The sequence below is a fragment of the Drosophila tropicalis genome, unplaced genomic scaffold (assembly GCF_018151085.1).
Source record: "Drosophila tropicalis isolate 14030-0801.00 unplaced genomic scaffold, ASM1815108v1 contig_878, whole genome shotgun sequence".
Taxonomy (NCBI): domain Eukaryota; kingdom Metazoa; phylum Arthropoda; class Insecta; order Diptera; family Drosophilidae; genus Drosophila; species Drosophila tropicalis.
Window position 1 is genome coordinate 2932680 of NW_027173374.1, and position 19470 is coordinate 2952149.

The following is a 19470-nucleotide window of genomic DNA, read 5'->3' on the forward strand; positions in this document are numbered from 1 at the left end:
GAAAATTGCATTAGAAGGAGGGTCCTTTGCCAATAACCCAGCAGGTTTAGAGTCTTTTGTATTTCACCTGTCATTGTTTAACTGTTTGCCAAAAAAATTTAATCAATGGTGGCAATTTAAACTTTCAAATAAAAACCCTTTATTAAATTTCAAAAATTTTATGAACTCGTACAAGTGCATTTTTTTGTGTGTGAATCCAAGTTTAACACATAAAATATATATTGAAATAAACAAAAATACATTTTTTGTTTATTGTTTTCTTCGAAATTCGTTTGCATCAGAAATATTTTATTTTGTTTATCCATATATTATGTATAATTTCGTAATTAATTATTTATTTAAAATACCTACACATATACAAAAAAAAAACACCTATAGCGTTAAAAGTGTTGGCTGTAATAAAGAGAAACTTTATCCTACAAGAGAGCAGGACTTTCTCTTAACGGTCTCTCAGTTTCCGATTTTCACACTCAAAGCTGCAAAATCAAAGCTTGTACGCAAGCTTTGCGCTCTCGTTTTTATCTCATCTCAGATCTCATTGCGCTCACACTCTCTCTCGCTCTCTGTCTGTCTTTCGCCCGCTCTGCAAAGGATGCTGCTGCTGAGATTTTCACTCATTTATTGAGTTTTTCCTCAACTATCGTAAACGTGAGAATTGAGTGGCCATCGAGTCAAGTGTTACGCACTTGATTTTTCTTACACTTTACTTAGTCCTTGTCATTTATTCGTTTTTTCCGTTTTTTTTTTTTTGCTTTTTCTCTTTGCTTTTCTGTGTTTCTCTTTTGTTTTCCTTTACATTTTTTGCAATTCAACTGGGCTTAAATTTCATTTTCCTATGTCTTTAGCATTAGCCTGCATATTTGCGAGAGTCTGTGTGTGTGTGTGTTGCCACTTCATTTTGCCTTGTCCCTGTATACCCTGTAGCTAAATGAGGTAAAAGGGTACGTTTAAATCGACGTTTTTGTTTATTGGTCTAACATGGGATACATGGAAACTAAAACTCACTAAGTTATTTAATTGATAGCATCTAGACAATGTTTGTGATAGCGAATTAAATGCTTAGTGGGTATGACAAAGGGGTATTCTAAGGTGCGGACACTTTCCCTTGTTGTACATTCTTGGCAGTTCCTGGACAGCTTTACTCTGTTTGTCCTTGCCTTTGGCGTGCCTTTCGCCTTCTTATCTGCTTAGTTGTTTCATCTTTTTTTTCTATTGAACAGCATTTTCATTGTTTGATTTTTGTCAACGCTTCTTGCGCCTTTCTTGTTTTTTTTATTCTCTTTTGTTTCTTCTTACTTACATAAGTGGTCTTGGCTCTTCTGTGGGCCGTGTGTCTGGGCAATGCCACTTTGCTATTTATTTCTTTATTTTCCGTGTTTGATTTTTATTTGGCCTTTTTATTTCTTATTGTTCATTTCATGGTTAGTTGTTCTTTTAAATGCTTTACTTAGACTTTATATGTTCTTCTTAGTTAATCGGCTGCTTTACTTTGCCGTTGATATCAATTAGCAAAGTGACTTAGTTCATGTTGCTTAAGAGTTATTAAGCCCTTTTTGTTGTCTATTTTTAACACAAAAGTCTCCTTTTTATTAAAAAATATTTCAATTACTTAAGTAAGCACTTATTTGTTTTTTCGTTAGCCATTTGCGTTTTAGTAAGCGGTTTTAACCAATGGGAACATCAATTTAAATATACCCATTCACCATATTCTAAACCAAATTGTAAAATATCTCATTTGGATTGACCTCTCCTAGTCATTACTCCATTAAGACTCTCTATTGTTCTCCCAGGTTGCGTTTCTCTTAATTAGATCGTTATGACTATTCCTGGCTGAAACAGGAAGTGGACGTTTGGGTGATTTATTAATTTCATTCAAAAATTATTTGCATACATGGAACAATACTTTTTTTAATGAATGTCATGATAATCATGATTGAGTAAGATGATGACCGTATGCGAGACTGATCTGATTAATGAATTTTCCAGGTAATAAATGTGCGCATTGATCATGAATCTCATAATGGCTTTTCTCTTGACGCCATTGATACGTTAATTACGCGTGATAATTTATCATGGAAACCTTCACATAAACGCTTACACTATCCAGACACGTATCATTGGCTGCTAAAAAATTCAGCTGCAGTGGCAAAAATTGCTACTTAATTACGTTGGCTTTGGCACCCAACGCAGTTGACTCTGGCTGTGCTTCTGCGCTCCCTTGTTTCAGGCAGCTACCTACTCATCATCAATGTCATGACTGCAGGCTTCCGGGTTTCCCACATTTTTCCGCAACACCAGGAGCACCAGTAGCAGCAACGGCGACACGGTGAAAGTTGGAGGGATGTGGCAGTAGACTGGGGTAACTTTACAATTAACTACTAATTGCTCATACGCGACGTTGGTTGGCGACACTAGAACAAAGTCAGGTGCGCGCTTTTCCCTGTCTCAACAACTCTCACGTCTCCTTTATTTTGCTGCCTTGGTTTCGGTTTTTCTTTTTCTTTTGCTCTAATTATCTGCGTTGTCATTTACTCTACCTCACTCTCTTTATCTACCTATCTTCTGACATTTTCTTGTTGTTGTTGTCTTTGGTATTTACTGAAATTAAGTTTTAAATTTTTATTAAATGCTTTGGCGCATTTTTGTTACTTTAATTAGTTTTTAATTACTTTTTCTCTCCCCAGTAGTCAACTAAATCTATATATGCGAAAGGTAAAAGGTGATAAAGAGTGTAAGGGAATAAGAGAGAGATAGCTGGACCTAAACCTTTAAATAAATAGTTGAGTTCCATGTACATATACTGAAAGGAACCCAGCTGTTTGACCAGGACCGTGCGGCAGAAAGTCAATCAACAATTGAGCGGGCTTCAGAGAGGCGAAACACTGAGCGGGGTTTAAATGTATGCCCAGGCAAATGGCACAAAAAGTAATCAGAAAACTTTTGCAATAAATCTATGGCAAACATAATGAAAAAAAGTAAAGAGAACAAGAAAAAAATAAAATATGTCATAGCCAAATTTCCAACATTCAGTATTCACTATTACAATTTCAATTTTTCATATGGACCAAACGAATGGATAGAAAGCAAATGAAGTAAAAGAGCGAGGGAGAGAAAGAGAGAAATCACGAACGACGCTTGTCAATTTGTGCTTTCGAAACGTTTTGTCTGTGCATTGTAAATGTATTTAATAATTCTTTACATAAACTATAAACAAACATTTGTCAACATTTTGTGTTAAAAATATTGAAACGAAATGTGTAATAAATTTTCATCAAATATGTTTGATTATAAAATGTAAATACTCGTTGAGTTTAGAGGGTAGCAAGTATCAATCAACCTGATGTCACACATTTACAACATCTATACCAGCTCCTAACACCTCTCCACACATTGCCCTTGTCCCACACCTTATGCAAATTGCAAACACATGTCGAAGGCGCAAAACATTGTCAAACAAAATGAAAAATTTATGGAAAAGCGACGGGGGAAATAAAACACCAAAACGTGAAGTGAAAAATATGTCGCACTCTCACACAAAGTTCACCCGAAACGAAAAAAAGGAGCACACATAGAACAGAGCACGAAACGAAGCACAAAAATGAAAATGAAAATATTTTGCAACTGAAATTTCAACTCATTTCGCACAAATAACGAGACGTTTTCACGATTCCCTCTGCGTGTGTGTGTGGCAAGTGGGAAATATTTTATATACCCAAAAATATTTATATATATATAGCAAAAGCAGAAGCATCAGCAGCTGCAGCAGATGTTTTGGTCGCTTTAGAAAATCACTCATACGCAACGTTGACTGCTCCCAAGCCATCTCAATAGGTGCCTTCAATTGCCGTTTGATGGTTCATTAAGATTCACAATAAATTGAGATCAAGCCAGGTGCCCAGGCATTGAAATAAATGATGCCAAGAAACAGCTGTGACCCAGCTAGAAACGTTGCTCGTTGCTTTCGTCTTTGGAGTATGTTAAATAAATTAATGTTTACCGCAAAGTTTAAATAAATAGCACAGAAAATGAATAAATGCACAGCATTTGGAATTTAATTGCCGAAAGAGGCGAGACGAACGAGCAATGAGTGAACGAGGAACTTGAGAGAGCATTAAGAAAAACCTTAACCTAAAATATAAAACATATTAAAATTATTATAATTACGACGGCAAGGTTGCTTTCTGACATATACAGGCGAAATTAAAATTTAAATGATGAGATAAATAAAACTTTAATTGCAAAAACTGTGGATAGAATAGTTGGAGTCTTTGAAAGCTAAAGTTTTTAGCAATTTTCAATTGAAGGTCAATTATCGTAACTAGATAAAAAATTAAATACATTCTTTGTGAAATTTTTTATTTTATAACGTAAATTATAATCTTTTCCTTGGGGCAAAACAATTTTTTTTCACTATTTGAGGCAATTTGAAACAATTTGAAGATGTTTTTACGATTTCGCACATCTCTGCAGAATGTTAGCCTACTTCTCTGCGCCTTCACTTGTAATCTAATTAATAAACTGCTCACGCTTTGCCCTGGCACACACATTTGATTTTCTTATATCTAATTTTAAACATTTTTCAAACTCAATTACATTCTGTACGTTTATTTTTTTTTTTTTTTTTTTTTTGCTTTTTGTACATTTTTGGATGCCTTTAGGGTGCCAGGTGAAAAGAAGTCGTCGACATCGCCCTCGTCGCCAGGTAATTGCTTGCAAATTACAGAGTTGAGGACCCGAAATGAAACTGGATAAAAAAGAATGTGCAGAAAGAAGTTAAAGAAGCAAAAAAAAAAAAACTGAGACAAAACTTTGCAGATACGCTTGAAGTTGACAGCGCGGCAGTAAAGTCTCACATTACTCGGGCTAATGAAATCAAACAAAGACACCGCCACCAACCAGTTTGCGAAATGAAGAGCTAAAGAGAGAAGCGAGGACGACTGGTCGAGGAGTTGTCCTAAATTAGCAGCAAACTCTGCAATTATGCGAAAACTTGGCCAAAAGCAGTTGCCAACTGGCTTTTTTTTTTTTTTGCTTGTGTTTCTTATGCTAATGACTTCAAGTGGCACAGGCAAAGTCAAAGACACAGCAACAGTAAAAAAAGTCAAAGCTGTGAAAAAGTCGAGCCACAGGTTGAAAAACACATTGACAGCTGCAAGACTGAAGTCAAAGTATATAAGTAAGAGTATGGGATGCGAAAGTCAGGAAATGGTAAGACAGGCAAGTAAAATGGCTGTTTGTTTACATCCGGTGTGTGGCAAAGTAAGCAAACACATTATCTCTCAGTCTTTTGTATACAAACAGGTATATATATATACATACTCTACACATAGATATGTTTTATGCAAACGAAAAGCAAATACAACACAATCCTCTCACTCCCTTCACTTCCACCTGAGCTCACCGCAAACTCAAATGGAAAACCGCAATTCCGTACGTTTTCATTCCTCATCTCGCCAAAAGCTGCGCATTTCAAATGCTTAGTTCATATTAATAATTCATAAAAATTTATGCGAAATAGACAACATTTGTTGGTCTCTCTTGCTCTAGACTCCTGACGTTTGCGGTCTAACCTGGCTGACTGACTCACTGACTCACTGAATGACTGACTGGCCAAATGGGGCTAGTGGCTGTGGGAAGGGAGGATTGGCACAACAGCTGTTTGTATAATTTATATTTTTGCTTAGATGACAACACAAAAAAAGGCAATGAAAAACATTGGAATAACATGCATATGCCATATTATTATAACCATTATTCAAAAATATACAGTAACATTTTAAATTCCCATCAAAATTTTTAAAATAAAAGTTGAAGCATTTTCCTTCAGTTAAAGCAAGATTTATTTGAGTTGCATTTGAAAATATATAAAAATATATTGCCTTCGGATTCAAAGTCGACCCCTTAAGTACTCATACACACTTGGTAAAGACGAAAACCACAAACGGAAAGAAGAGAAATCCTAAGCTTTATTACATCAACTCACATATATACAATTAGTCAAGCAATTTATTTTTAAGCCGCTTAAAACAAAAAAGAAAATTGAATTTTATTCCAAACCTCCGCCAACAATCCACCCTGATAGCAAAAAAAAAAAAAAATATTAACTCAACTCATTGCCTGATGCGATTATGTCATTTAGAACAAAAAAAAAAAACAAAAATTAATGGAAAACAAATTACTCAAATTTAGATTTTTCCCCGTTCTATGCTTCAAATGTCTGTCGTGCAGTGGATATCGGCCCTTGTTGATTCTTATAATACTCTTCTTTACCATTTATACTAATTCCTTTACAGCGTGCATGCTCAGAAAGATTGGAATTATCGTGCCTTTTGCCTATTGGCCGCATATCTCTAGAAAATGTTTGTGGGCATTAAATTTGGCTTTTTCTGTCATTAAAGTTAAATAAATTTTCTCAGTTTTTGTTTTTTCAAAATAAATTGCAAGTAACTCTTTCAAAAAAAGACAACATGTGTCTATTTCGCATATTCGATTATCGTTTTCGTCTTATGAAAAGTCATGGCGATAGGATTATCAACATTTTGCACGTTATCTCATTCACCTTGCTGATGGCCATGTCTCTTTTCTTTTTCATATACGAAGTGTGGTTCATTTTACCAATATTGTGTGAAACAAAAAGTTGGTCATACACATTCTATTGTTCGTTGAGCATGTATATCTTGCACAATATAATTGGTAACTTTCTGATGTGCTGGTTAACGGATAACTCAATGAAGAGTTTGCCCAACTATCGGCAGCATCCTCCGCCAACTGAAGCCAGTTTTTGGCATTTATGCACCAAATGTCAAATGATGGTGCCACCTCGTTCCTGGCATTGCCAAGCCTGCAAACGGTGTACACTAAAACGGGATCATCATTGCACATTTGCAGCCAATTGCATTGGACATAATAATCATCGGTATTTCATTTGCATGCTGTTCCATATGAGTGTGGGCTGTGGTCTTTGTTTGGTCTTCAATACAATTGAGTCGTATTACGCGAAATCATTGTTTTTTGCCGACTCACTTATATTATTTAGCATCTGGGGCCTAATTAGGCAAGAAATTGTGGATGAACATTTATGGCATATAGTTAGTTCCTGCATAATCAAATTAAATTTCATTTTAACCGCACTGGTCATTGCACAATTGGTATATCAACTGATTATACTTTCACGGAATAGCTCATGCCATCGTTTCAAGGATTGCACCTATGACCAGGGTTTTAAAAAGAATGTGGAATTGATTATGGGTAGACGCAAGTTTTGGGTATTATTATCGCCCTTGTTGGATAGCCCCCTGCCCCATGATGGTACTAAATGGCAGCTGACCAAGCATCACCTTTAATGTCGTTCACATGAACCATTTCTTCTTTGTTCTAGTTACATGTATGTACATCTAAATACAAATGTTCCCATCATTGGCCAAAAATAGAGTTTTACGCTTCATTTAATCAACAATTCGAGTTCGCATTGAATGTGCTAATTACCATTACGGGGATGAAAAGTAGATATCGCTGCGATAGTTCTGAGGCATGGTAAAGGGTCGAAACGTGTGCCACGCGTTAACGTTTTATCTTTTTGGAATTGCAAATTTACTTTACCGAAAAGGCATCTGATTTTACATAAAATTTCATTTCGCATCTTTGGCCTTTGCTAGATCAATTTAACCAAGATGTGCTATGCTTTTAGACACCTTTTGTCGAACGGAAACACTTGTCAAATGTCAAAGTGAAAAAATCTCTAAATCTGGGAAAAAAAAGACAGTTTGAAAAATGGAATCATCTCAGTATAGAAGTGGATGAGAAGAAGAATTAATGACGGCGCATGTCACTGACAAGCCTCGAAACATGAAATCAAAATCCAAAAAGTGGGCGAAATCCGGAGGCATCAAAAACATAGATGATGATGATGATTCTGGACATGGTTCTCGTCCTAAGAAGAGGTGGAGATGAAAAATGTTTGAGGTGCGAAATCTGTACAAAAGTCTAAACAACATAATTGCCAAATAAAAAAGTCGCCGCCGGACTTGAAGCGATGACCATTAATCAAAAACTGTAAAACCCAATCCACTGGGCAGGAAGTCCATGGAGAAATGGCCATGTCAACACTTTTTGGCCAATCGGAAGGCCCTATAGATGGACATTGAGTATCAAAACGGTGTCCTTCAAAAAATAAAAGACAAAAAAAAAAAAAACACTGAAAACGTTGCAGAACGTTGATTTTAGATTCTGTGATTGCAGCGCGCAGTCAATTGAGCAACTTCCGTCGGTTGGTTGGTTGGTTGGCGACACGTTTCAACATTTCTCTTCAATTTTAAAGTTGGCTTAAAACAAACTGAACAAAGAATAAACCACAAACGAAAAAAGCGTGAATAGATCCAAGAAAAAGAAAAAAAACACCCCAGTCAAATAATCATACGCCGCATTGTCCTCTATGTAGACTAGGGGCAGGTAAGCACCACAATAAGGGGGAAAGGGCAAAAGAGCATCTGCTTTGTATACACAAAATGTGTATACATTTGAATGTCCGACTGCAAAGAGAAAAAGCGTTTGCACATCAGACATTGGGCATTCTAAGCGACAAAAGGGCAGAGGTAATGAGTCAGAGGAATCGTAAACTGCGGGTTGCTAGACAAGGACTCAGATAGCTAGCATTTGCCATGAGGCTGGTTCTAACTGGTTGGTCTGTTGGTTGGCCGCTTTTTGGTTTCACCGTTAAGCATTTGTTAACAAAAGGGACAGGGTAAACACAGGCCAAGACTCGAATGCTGGCCGGGATCATGAGGGTCATTGTAATCATAATGGGGCAAAAATGCACAGCACAAAATAATGCATAACAGCTCCTTGCAAAAATGGCGCCAAATTAGTCAAACTGTACAAAGACTCTTACAGGGTGTCTCTACTTTAACTTGATTACAATAACAATTGTCAACTATTTCATATATAAAGTCAATTGAGCAGACGCTGGACTCGTTCACCATCTCCGTTCTTGATGTTCATCTTCATTTTTGGCAAGCAAACAAAAGCAATCGGCTAAAGCGTTCCTGTTCCTGTATCTACCACCTCCTGCTCTGCTACTGCCGCTGCTGCTGCTGCTTTGGCTCTGCCTACGTCGACTTTGCTGCCGCTGATGTGGTATCGCTGCCAAGGATGCTGCCGCTGCGGCTGATGGACAAATGGCATGGTAAAGTGAGCAACTAAGCAGCCAACAAAACAGATTCTCATGACACTTTTTTTGAATTTTCCTCTGCTGTTTTTCCTTTTTCTTTTCATACTCTAGATGTTTTGTGTTTGTTTTGCAATTATTTCCCCTGCCGTAGAGTGTGGACCGTAACAGCTGCTGCTGGTTGCTGGTAGCTGTTAACTCACCCTTATGTTCCTAACTCTCTTTCTATCTCTTTCTTACTTACTATTTCCTTCTCGTTCGCTGCTTTCAGTCAATTTGCACTTTTGATTTGATATGAATTTCTTTTTGCATTTGCTTCTCTTTGAAATTCAACACTTTTTTTCTGTGTTTTGTAAATTTATGAAATTTATTTTACTTTCTTTTTACGGGTGAAAGAAATTTGCATATATCTTGCAGTTTTCTTATTTTCACTTTTACTTTCTTTTTTATGGGGGTCGGAGGTAATTCCATTTGCTTTCCTTGTCGACTTTACTTGGCAAATAAATATTCCATTTTTTTTGTGTTTGCATTTGCATTTGCTTGTCTCTGTTGGTGCGTGTGTGTGTGTGTGTGAATGACCTATTCTTGTCCCTCTTGCCAACCTCTTTTATTTGCTTGGCACTTCACACGCTTCTGCGACATACCCACTCCACATCTCCCACCCTTTTCTCTTGCCACATTCATTCTTAGCCCTACTCAGAGTTTGCCTGTCTTTGCGGTCATTTCACTGATGTTTCTATCTACTTTTCCTCCCCAACCCCATAACATTCCCCGACCAACAAATTCACTTCCTTGCCCATTGTGTGCGTCTGTAAGTGTGTGCGTCCTGCGGCCTTTTCATACTGGCGAACCGGTAAATGTTGAAATCGTGCGAAAAATTAAATAAATGACCGGCTCCGTCTGGCATTTACTTGTAGTTTCGTTCTTCTCGCTATGTATGTATGTGTGTGTTGGGGTTTTATTTACGACTTTAATGCGCTATAATTTTGCATTGATTTCCATTTCAACTTCACTACTGATAACAAAGTGAATGGCTAATGGCCACAGGTGAAAGAAAAATCGTAGTTGGCTATCTCACGAAGAAGAGTAAACAACATATTTGATCCTTTTTTATAATAGCCGGAAACCTGCTTGTAATTGGGATTATACGATTAAGCTGATTATTCGAATTCAATAGCCTTATTTTAATCTCAAAGTTCATCCTCATAATAAATTATTTTTTTGACACGTTTCCTTTTACTTTAAGCTTTGAGTACAGTTTATCTGGTATAAAGTTTAAGCTCTCTCTTAATATATTAAATGAAACCCTGTTTTTCCTTGGCAAATTGTTCTTCATCATTGAAAAATAGTTTATTCAAGAGTAACGATTCTATAGAAATTCTTTAACAATTCGGTAACCTTTCTGCCCCCTTTCACTCGTTCTTTACGAAATTGGCTTTCACAACGTCAATTCCATCAGCAATTTCCGTAGCAATTAAAAAATTGTTGCACTCTGACCTTTTTTTTTGTGTTTTTCGTTTTGTTGCTTTTGGTTTTTCCCATTTGGCTTGCGAGTCACGCAGTGGGCGGCGAGACCCCTAACCCAATGCCCCTACGCGTCGCTCCCATGAACTCCATTTCGGCCATCATAAATAAATACTGTTAATTTTTCAATTGTGCTCCCAGAGCGTTTAACAGCCGAGCCACCCAACATGTCCTGGGCGGGCACGTGCAATGTAATGCACATAATGGCTGGAAGCAGCCAGCCAGGATGAAAGGCCGTGAAAGTCATTCGATATGCCAAATTGATTGCGTAGCTGGCAACAATTTACCATATGCCATATGCCGGGGAAAAAAATGTAAAAATCCAGAAAAGAACAAAAAAGAAGGAGCCGAACTGAGAAATGGAAAAAAAGAAAAGAGAAATATGTTGGCCGGAAGTTTTGGGATACGTGGTAAAAGATTGACAGTGGAAACAGGCAAGCCAGGGGCCAATAAAGTTGACAGCATTCCAGCACGCGAACGTGACATTTGCTTGAAGGATAAAGAAGAGTAAAAGTCCTGCACCAGGAAGCACGTGTTGTCATCGTCATCATCATCATCATCGTCGTCATCATCATCACCGTCGTCGTCATCGTTGTGGTCGTAGTCTAGTCGACGAACTTAGAACCGGCGTCGCAGCCGGAAATCAAACTGTTGGCTGTTTGTTAGAAAATCATCCAACCAAGCTAACATATATCGTTAGATCAGACTGCGACTTTTCCCATACTGGAACACACTCGAACAACACATCATGACCAACAGATGTTACCGTTACCGAGTTCAAGTTGAAGTTGAGCCTTCATCCTCCGGAACGGAACTTGATGAGCAAAAGCCATTTTAATTTCAGGGTTCAACTCGACATCTATAAATCTGTCAGGCATGACAAGTCAGGCATCTTCCTTCTCCATCTTCTGATGCCATCTTCTCTTGTGGCAATTGGAATTTCTAATCGAAGCAAATTGAATCACATGTCCTTTGACGCGATAAGCGCGTCAGTCGCCTTAACAATGTCAAAATGGAAGCGGCAGCCACAGCAGGATACAAAGCGAAAGGCGGAGCTGGCCCAGCGGGTTAGGCAGCATAAATCAGCTATTTGGCCATGGGCTTAAGTTGTAACCAAGCAGCAAACCACCCACGGCCCCTCGTCGATAAAAGTCAATGAGGGAGATAAACAATTTCGCAAGCCCATTCCTAAAGATGAAAGCTTAAATGTTTCATTATTTGATGATGGCCTAGGATTTTAGAGTCATTTTTCGGTCAAATTTAAATTTTATTTGTTAGAGGCATCTTTTATTTTATTGGCCAATTTAAATTTGTTGGCCAAAATAAATCAAAAAGCCTTTTATAAGTTCCTCCTCTCTCTATCAGTGTTCGTTTATAATCAATAAATGAAAATTAGTTAAGCCCTCTGATTTGCATTTGAAATAAATATAATTATAATACAACAACGCCTAAGTCCAAATGGCCAAATAAATTTTCCGGTTCATTTCAAATTAAATAATTTTAATTTAAATAACAAAACAATTTCTGGTTAGATTATTTAATTTTTTTTTTTTGGTTTTTTAATTTGTGGCAACTTTGTTGAAAATTAATGGAAACTCGCGTAGCCGGCGAGTAAATCCCCTAAGTATTTGGCCTGACCTTTAGCGGAGGTCATGTCTTAAGCAGATGTCTTCTATCTACCCCACTTTTGCCCTTTCCATCATTGACATCAAGCAATTTGTATCAAGCTAGCTAGGAGAGAGCAAGGGAAATTAATTTACGAGGTGAAACTTATTTGGAAAACCCTTTTGCTCTCTAACAAACAAATGCAGGAGAGAAAAGAGTGACAGACGTTCCTGGGGGGAATAGGGGGTGCGGTCCATTGAAGCGTTTAAATTGCTGTCAACAAAAGGCAAACAAATAAATAAAAGCCAGCTACCATCTACAAGGCAAACAAAGTGACAAAGTGGGCGGACTGTACAACAAATATGTCTACAAATGACGACAAACAGAAGATAGGTGGCTGGGTGGCTAAGGGGGACGCGTTCTCCAAGAAGGGGCAGAACCCTCAAATGACCCATGGCAAAACCATGATGAAACGAGCGCCAAGTGGAATGATTAACACGTTCATCTCGCCTGGTTGGGTTGCTGGTTTGAAGCTGGTTAAGATAACTCGCCAAATACTTAAGCCATTCACATTTCCAAAACCACAAGATATGCAGAAATAGCGAGAGTGGGAAACTTTAATTATAGAGTTAGGTCAGTTCCAAGGAAACCAAAAGAAAAAGGGCAAATCTTTGAGTGCCATTAAGCACGCTCACTACGACCGACTACTGAACTGCGGACTTACAGGCTGACGTGGCAGGCACACAAATGGCACATAAGTAGACGAAAAACAAAGATTCAAAATCAGGTTATTCAGGAAGGCAAACACGCGCTGCTGCCACACACGCAATCTAATCGAATAGCAAAGGTAAGCAAAAAAAAATCTTTGAGAACAACATTTTTTCACCTTAGAAAGAAATACAAACACTCTAACTAGCCTCATTTTTCTTAAATTTGAGGTTTGTTTTAGAGAATATCTCCTAGTCCTAGAATCAGTTCGCTTTGGTAGCTTCTTTTCGATTTAAGCCCTTTGAATTAAATCTAATGCCTCTGAGGAAAGTATTTTTTAAACTAATTACTAAATATTTTGAGTAATATCTACCCATTTATTTTTAAGCAAAAAGGCATCCTTGAGCCGTTTTATGAACTAGGAAAACTTAATTTATGTGTATCAATTTCTTGCGTACATATTTCCCAAATCAATATCAAAAGTAACAAAGTTCTAATTCTTTTGTACTATTTTAAGCCACGATAGAATTGTCTGATGACCTTTTCAAAGTCTTGCATTGACATGTAACATGCTTTTGGCCAAAATGAATGTATCCTTGTTATGGTAAAGATATAAAAATAATAGTGAAACAAAAATGGAAATCAGCATGAAAATGGCAAACATGTGGCAAGGCAATAAAGCAGAAATGGCCAATAAAAAGGACGGCAGAAAGGGCAGAAGATTGGCCGCGTAGTTGGGTACCTATAGAGAGGACTGCTCAATTGAGTTGACCATGAATATGACTATTTATAGTAGGGCTGGATCAGAGCATGCAAATGGCAAAAATAGTATTCCAAAAATTGTGACCAATTCGTGTTTATCTCCCACTCGTTTTTCTCTTTTTCACTCTTTTGAGTTGGTCATCTATAATGTATGCAAAAGCCGCAGGCGGCCACAGATGCAGATACAGTTAGGGATACGGAGATAGAGATAGAGATACAAATGCCAGAGCAAAGATAGCTGCCGATAGATGATATGGCAGCTAATCTGTCAGCACTCTGGCTACCTCATCAACGACCCTCACTCGGTGTGTCCATCCCCTCTTCACCTATATTGACCACTGTAGTGTCAATTGAGTGCCGGCAGGACATAATCGCTTGTTGATCCTTTATAAATACCAACCGTCAGGCCGGGGCAAGCTGCCTGGGTGACATAAGCAAATCAATAATTTATGAGTCCACTTCGCTTTAAGCGGATTTACATCGCCTGCACTTTGACTCCTGCCAATTTTTGTTTTCCGTTGAGTTTTGGGACGCAAGGCGGGAAAGATGACTGGTGCGGGTTGTTTGGAAAAGTTTACCCAAACTGTAACTGAAACTGATATCAATTAAGTGGAAAGTGATAAGTTCTGAGCCGCCTGGGACTGTCAGTTGTTTGTCTATTTTTGCCTAACCTTTTGACTGCCAGACTGTTAAGTGACTGCTGCCATCGAGTGGCTGAGGATGAGAATGGGAAGAGGCAAGGATTAGAGCGACGACGCGCACACTCTGTAAAAATGTGGAAACCGTTCTACCCAGTGGATGATATTGTGCCTGTGCCTAATGCGAAATCAGTCAACCATGGAATGTGGCAAAAAGAAAGTAGAGTGGCACTGGAAGGGGCATAAGTTAACAGCAACCACCAGCCCAATGCAGTACCAGTCGGCAGCCCAAGCTATTACAGTCCACACACAAACACACACACATACACTATGAGACAGGGGAAATAATTGCAAAACAAACACAAAGCACACAAAAACCCAACAAAAAGTAAAGGAAAAATCATAAAAACTGTCTGCTTAGTTGCTCACTTTGCGATGCCATTTGTCCATCAGGAACAGCCACAGCCGCAGCGACAGCATCTCTGGCAGAGTCGCCACATCAGAAGCGGCGCAGTCAACGTAAGCAGAATCAAAGCAGCAGTAGCAGAGCAAGAGGTGGATACAGGAACAGGAACGCTTTAGCCGATTGCTTTTGTTTGCTTGCCAAAAATGAAGATGAACGCCAAGAAGGAGATGGAGACCGAATCCAACGTCTGCTCAATTGACTTCATATATGAAATAGTTGACAATTGTTATTGTAATCAAGTTAAAGTAGAGACACCCTGTAAGAGTCTTTGTACAATTTGACTAATTTGGCGCACATTCGTAAGGACTTTTTATGCAATATTCTTTTGTTGTTTTGTTGGAAATTTTTTTTTTTTTTTTTTGTAGTCCATTCCATTATGATTACAATGACCCCCATGATCCCAACGAGCATTTGTGGTAATTTCAGTGTAGTCGTGGACTCTCGTTTTGTTGGCAAATGCTTAGTGGTAAAATTCAAAAAGAGGCCATCTAACCAACCATCCAACCAACTAGTTAGAGGCAGTGGCAAAAGCAGCAGAATCAGCTTCATGCCTCACTGCATGGCAAATGCTAGCTATCTGAGGACGCATGCTGCCCTTCATCAAGTCCAAAGGCCCGCAGTTTAGACTTCTCCCTACCATTAACATTTCTCTCGGAATTTCCATAGACTGATTTCATGGGCGTAGATGCACTAGCTAAGGTGTTCAAGCTTAAGTTAGGCTATTCCAACTCATGACTCTGATTTAAGCCGATAAATAAAGATCTTAATAAGCATAGAAATCAAGTAAACTTTTCTATTTTTCTAGAAGTCATTGCTACACCCCTGGAATGATTTGCAAACAGGTTTTTCTCTTTGCATACGGACATAGATGACAGGTACAGTCCAAATACACAGACAAGGCCTCTGCCTAACTCACCTGCCTCTAGTCGAATGTCAGGACAATGCGGCATATGATTATTTGACTGTCTAATGTGTGGAGTGGGGGTGAAAATCCTCACTTTACGGAAAATTTACCAACTGGTTTGTGGTTAGTTCTTTGTTCACTTTTGTTTCAATTTACCTTAAAGTTAAGAGAGTAGTTCGCAGCAGAATGTGAGGAGACAATGTTATGACCATTTCATTGAATTGCTTTGACTACGCATTTATCCCTTCATTAAATTTAGTAACCAATTGCCCCTAAAAGTGTTGACAACGCATTTATACAAAATGAAAACGAAAAACAACAATAACCATGTCCCGGGGCAATAGCGGCAGCTGTTTGTATGGCAATAATTCATAGCATAGCCGCTAGCTCTGACCTCTGATTTATGATTAATGGCTAAACATTTTATGTCTCTTAAGGACCGAAATAAACTGTGTGTCTCTTCTAAGTTTTTTTTATTTATGAAGTGATAATATTGTCGAGATATTAATGTTAAAATTGTAAATAACAAGAAAATTTCACCAACTAAACGGAAGAGGAAACTTCTTTAAATACACTTTATGCTTTTGTCGACCTGGTATCGCAATGAGAAAATCTCAGTAGGAAAAAACTTGTACGAAAAATTCATCATACGCCGCATTGGCCACAGTTGGTGGGCTAGCTAGACAACGAGAGTATTTTCAGAGTGTGTGAGTGTGATTTAGCTGCATGTAACCCTTGTCTGTATGTTGTCGGCATGGCGTGCAAGGTATGTGGGGAATTTGAAGTACAGCATTCCAGGCATGCCACAGCAGATAGTTGCGTTGGGGATGAGGAACTATAGCCATGGACACGGTATTAGAGGGCAAGACTACGGTAATCGTTTGTCAAAGCAATAGTGGATAAGTAGTTTGTTGAAGGTAAACTAATTGGAATCGAAATACGACTAATTTGGCATAAATTCACCGAGATCACGGTAGTTAATTTACAATAATCTTCAGGATTAAAATGCCAGTTGACTTGGGAAGATCAAAATCTGCTGAGTAAAATTTTAAGCTAAATGTTTAGTTTTTATAACAATTGTCATATTTATTTTGAACTAGCCATTTCTTTATTATAATTTACAGGATATTTTTCTTTCTTTAAAATGGGTTTTTACTGTACTTATAGTAGTAAACTCGCTATATTGTGTCTGACAGGCCAAACATTTAAACTTAACGTTGCATTCGATGGGTGGTGCTATGAACTAAGCATGTATTAAATGTTTTTAGTTTTTTCTTTGTGTCTAATAAGTTAAATACCAATATGTTAGAAAAGTGTGGCATACTTCTTGGGTTCCAATATTTTTTATTTGGAAATTAGTAGTCAGGAAAATGTCTATCAAACAAAGACAAGAATAAGCACAAAGACTCATAAGAAGTAACAGGGTATTTAAAATTCGACGTCTGCGATTTGCAGCTGGTATATTTTTCTACAGAATTACGCATACAAATACATTACTTCTTTTTGGCGAAATATTTGGTGTTGCCTATTGAAATGCAAGCAGAGCAGTAGGGAAATCCCCCTTTTGGTTACCCCACTAAGACAGACAGCAGCAGGCACATCAAGTACAACAAATAACAGAAGCGACTTAACAAGAAGCCTTTGGGGCAAAGCAAATACCACAAAAAAGGCGGCCAACACTTGGCTAGCTAGAAAACGTCTATTCATCCTTTAGTTCATATAGTAGTTACTCTTGCTGCCGTTTTTGTTGTTGCTGTTTCTGTTGTTGTTGTTCTTATTTTCGGAGTTACTTCTCATGCTTGGTGGTTGCCCTGCAGCAAGCGCAACGCCTTTTGCCACAAGTTTTGCTGCCACACTATAAATATAACATTAATTTTTATGTTTTCATATTTAGCTACGCTTCAGTAAACACACAAAACTCACACACACATACACATAGAGATATAGCCATTGAATGACGTTTATGAGCTATATGGCTATAAGCTGACGTTGCCGTTGACGCCGACTGCGACGCCAATAAACAGACAAGCAGGCAGGCAGTGCAGCATCTCTGCCGCTGTTATCTCTTTAGTGTAATAACAGCACTCTGTTAATGGCATCCACAATGAAAAGACAAACTGTTAATGCGTTGTGGGGACGTCGACTACGAAATCTCGCGGCAGCAACGTCAGCGCAGCAACTTCTATTGTCATTTGCCACATGTGTCTTGGACGATGGCGCTTCATTCATTCATTCATTCATTCCCTGTTTACATTCCGTTTAGGACCAGAGACTTGGCCGCTTTTTTCTTTAGCTCGTTTTACGGTTGAGCGCGACTTTTGAACAATTTTTGGAAATTTTAATTGAAAATTTGTGTTAATATTAATGCTTGTTATCTTTGTTGTTGCTGACGTTGCTGAAGTTTTTGATTTTCAAAATGGGTAATACAAAATGAAATTGTGCAAAGTGATCGATTAACAATATTCCGTATGTCAAACTAATATGGTGTAAATAGAATCCAAATGAATTTTAAAAGTGATCGCTAAATAACAAAATGTCATTGTCTTTAATTAACTTAAACCGAGTGTATAATGAAAGATCTGATGTCTTAATAAAATGATCGCTTTCAATGTGTGCCAAACAAAAACCAACAAAAAAACGCTTAAATATGTATAAAAAGTTTCCGGGAAAACCGTTGACTCAACCATTCGCTGTGCAATGGGTGTCACGTTTGACTTTGTTTATTTTAATTACCATGGCCGGAATTGAGAGTTAAAATTAATAATTTCTAGAAAAATTAACCATTTAAATACTGGTTTATTATTTATTTAAGAATATTCAGCATATCTTTTATAAGTGTGCATTGAAAACAGTTACGGTATGATCGATTATATTCGGATTACTAGTCTTATTTGGTTTGCAATAGCGCAAACTATTTGGTTCAACCTCTTTGTAAAAGCTGCGGTCCTGTTAATTTCCAAAAATAATGATTGCAATCAAAACCACTTTAGAGACATTAAGCCCTCTAATCTAGTATCTCTAAACGGTTATCAATCTAAACCCTTCACGGCTGTCAAAACCAAAACCAAAACACTTCCACCTTCCCGATTCCCATCCCATTCTTCCCTGCACTGCCATCTCCTGCAATCAAGAATCAACCACTTAACTTTAACACACGCCCAGACGATAATTTGCAGTAGAGTGCACTGAATGGTGACTGTCACTTCAAGTGGGGCCCCAAAATACGCGATTTTTAGCGTGCCTGCAATTAGAAACGCCTGCAAATCGCAAACTAGTATATAGAAAGGGCACAATGCGACTCAGAATGAAGGGAAGAAAGGGTGTGGACAGAGAAGCATTGCTTTTGAAATATGATTTACACACATAAATCATAAATTATGGCCTCTCAAGTGGCCGACAAATGCAGATGACGATGACGTTGGCTATGGTGAGATGGTGATGACGATACCTTTTGTCTATTTTGTCGGTTTTATTGGCAAACCAACATTTTTGTTTCCTTTTGTCTATTAAACCCTCACACCTATGGATATGTATTTTCTTTCTTTTTTTCAAAACAACTCTTATCTGACCATTATTGGACGTCATTTCAAATTTTCAATCAGTTTTTGGCTGCGATCAAAAGCAATCGAACGACGCTACATTCAATGCTAATGAGCAACCAAACGTTCAGTTCGCGTCGGTCGCTGCTGGACATCGCACC

General features: G+C 38.0%; 1 protein-coding gene across 1 annotated transcript; it reads left to right on the plus strand.

The window, feature by feature from the left end:
• Positions 1–6365: 6365 nt before the first annotated feature.
• LOC137585368 (probable palmitoyltransferase ZDHHC24) lies at positions 6366–7421 on the plus strand. Its single transcript, XM_068301118.1, has one exon. It carries the CDS (start codon positions 6468–6470, stop codon positions 7341–7343), a length of 876 nt encoding a protein of 291 aa, XP_068157219.1. The 5' UTR covers positions 6366–6467; the 3' UTR covers positions 7344–7421.
• The last annotated feature ends 12049 nt before the right edge of the window (positions 7422–19470 follow it).

Coding starts and splice junctions, on each gene's coding strand:
- LOC137585368 (XM_068301118.1), top strand. CDS start 6,468: ATGTGTCTATTTCGCATATTCGATTATCGTTTTCGTCTTATGAAAAGT.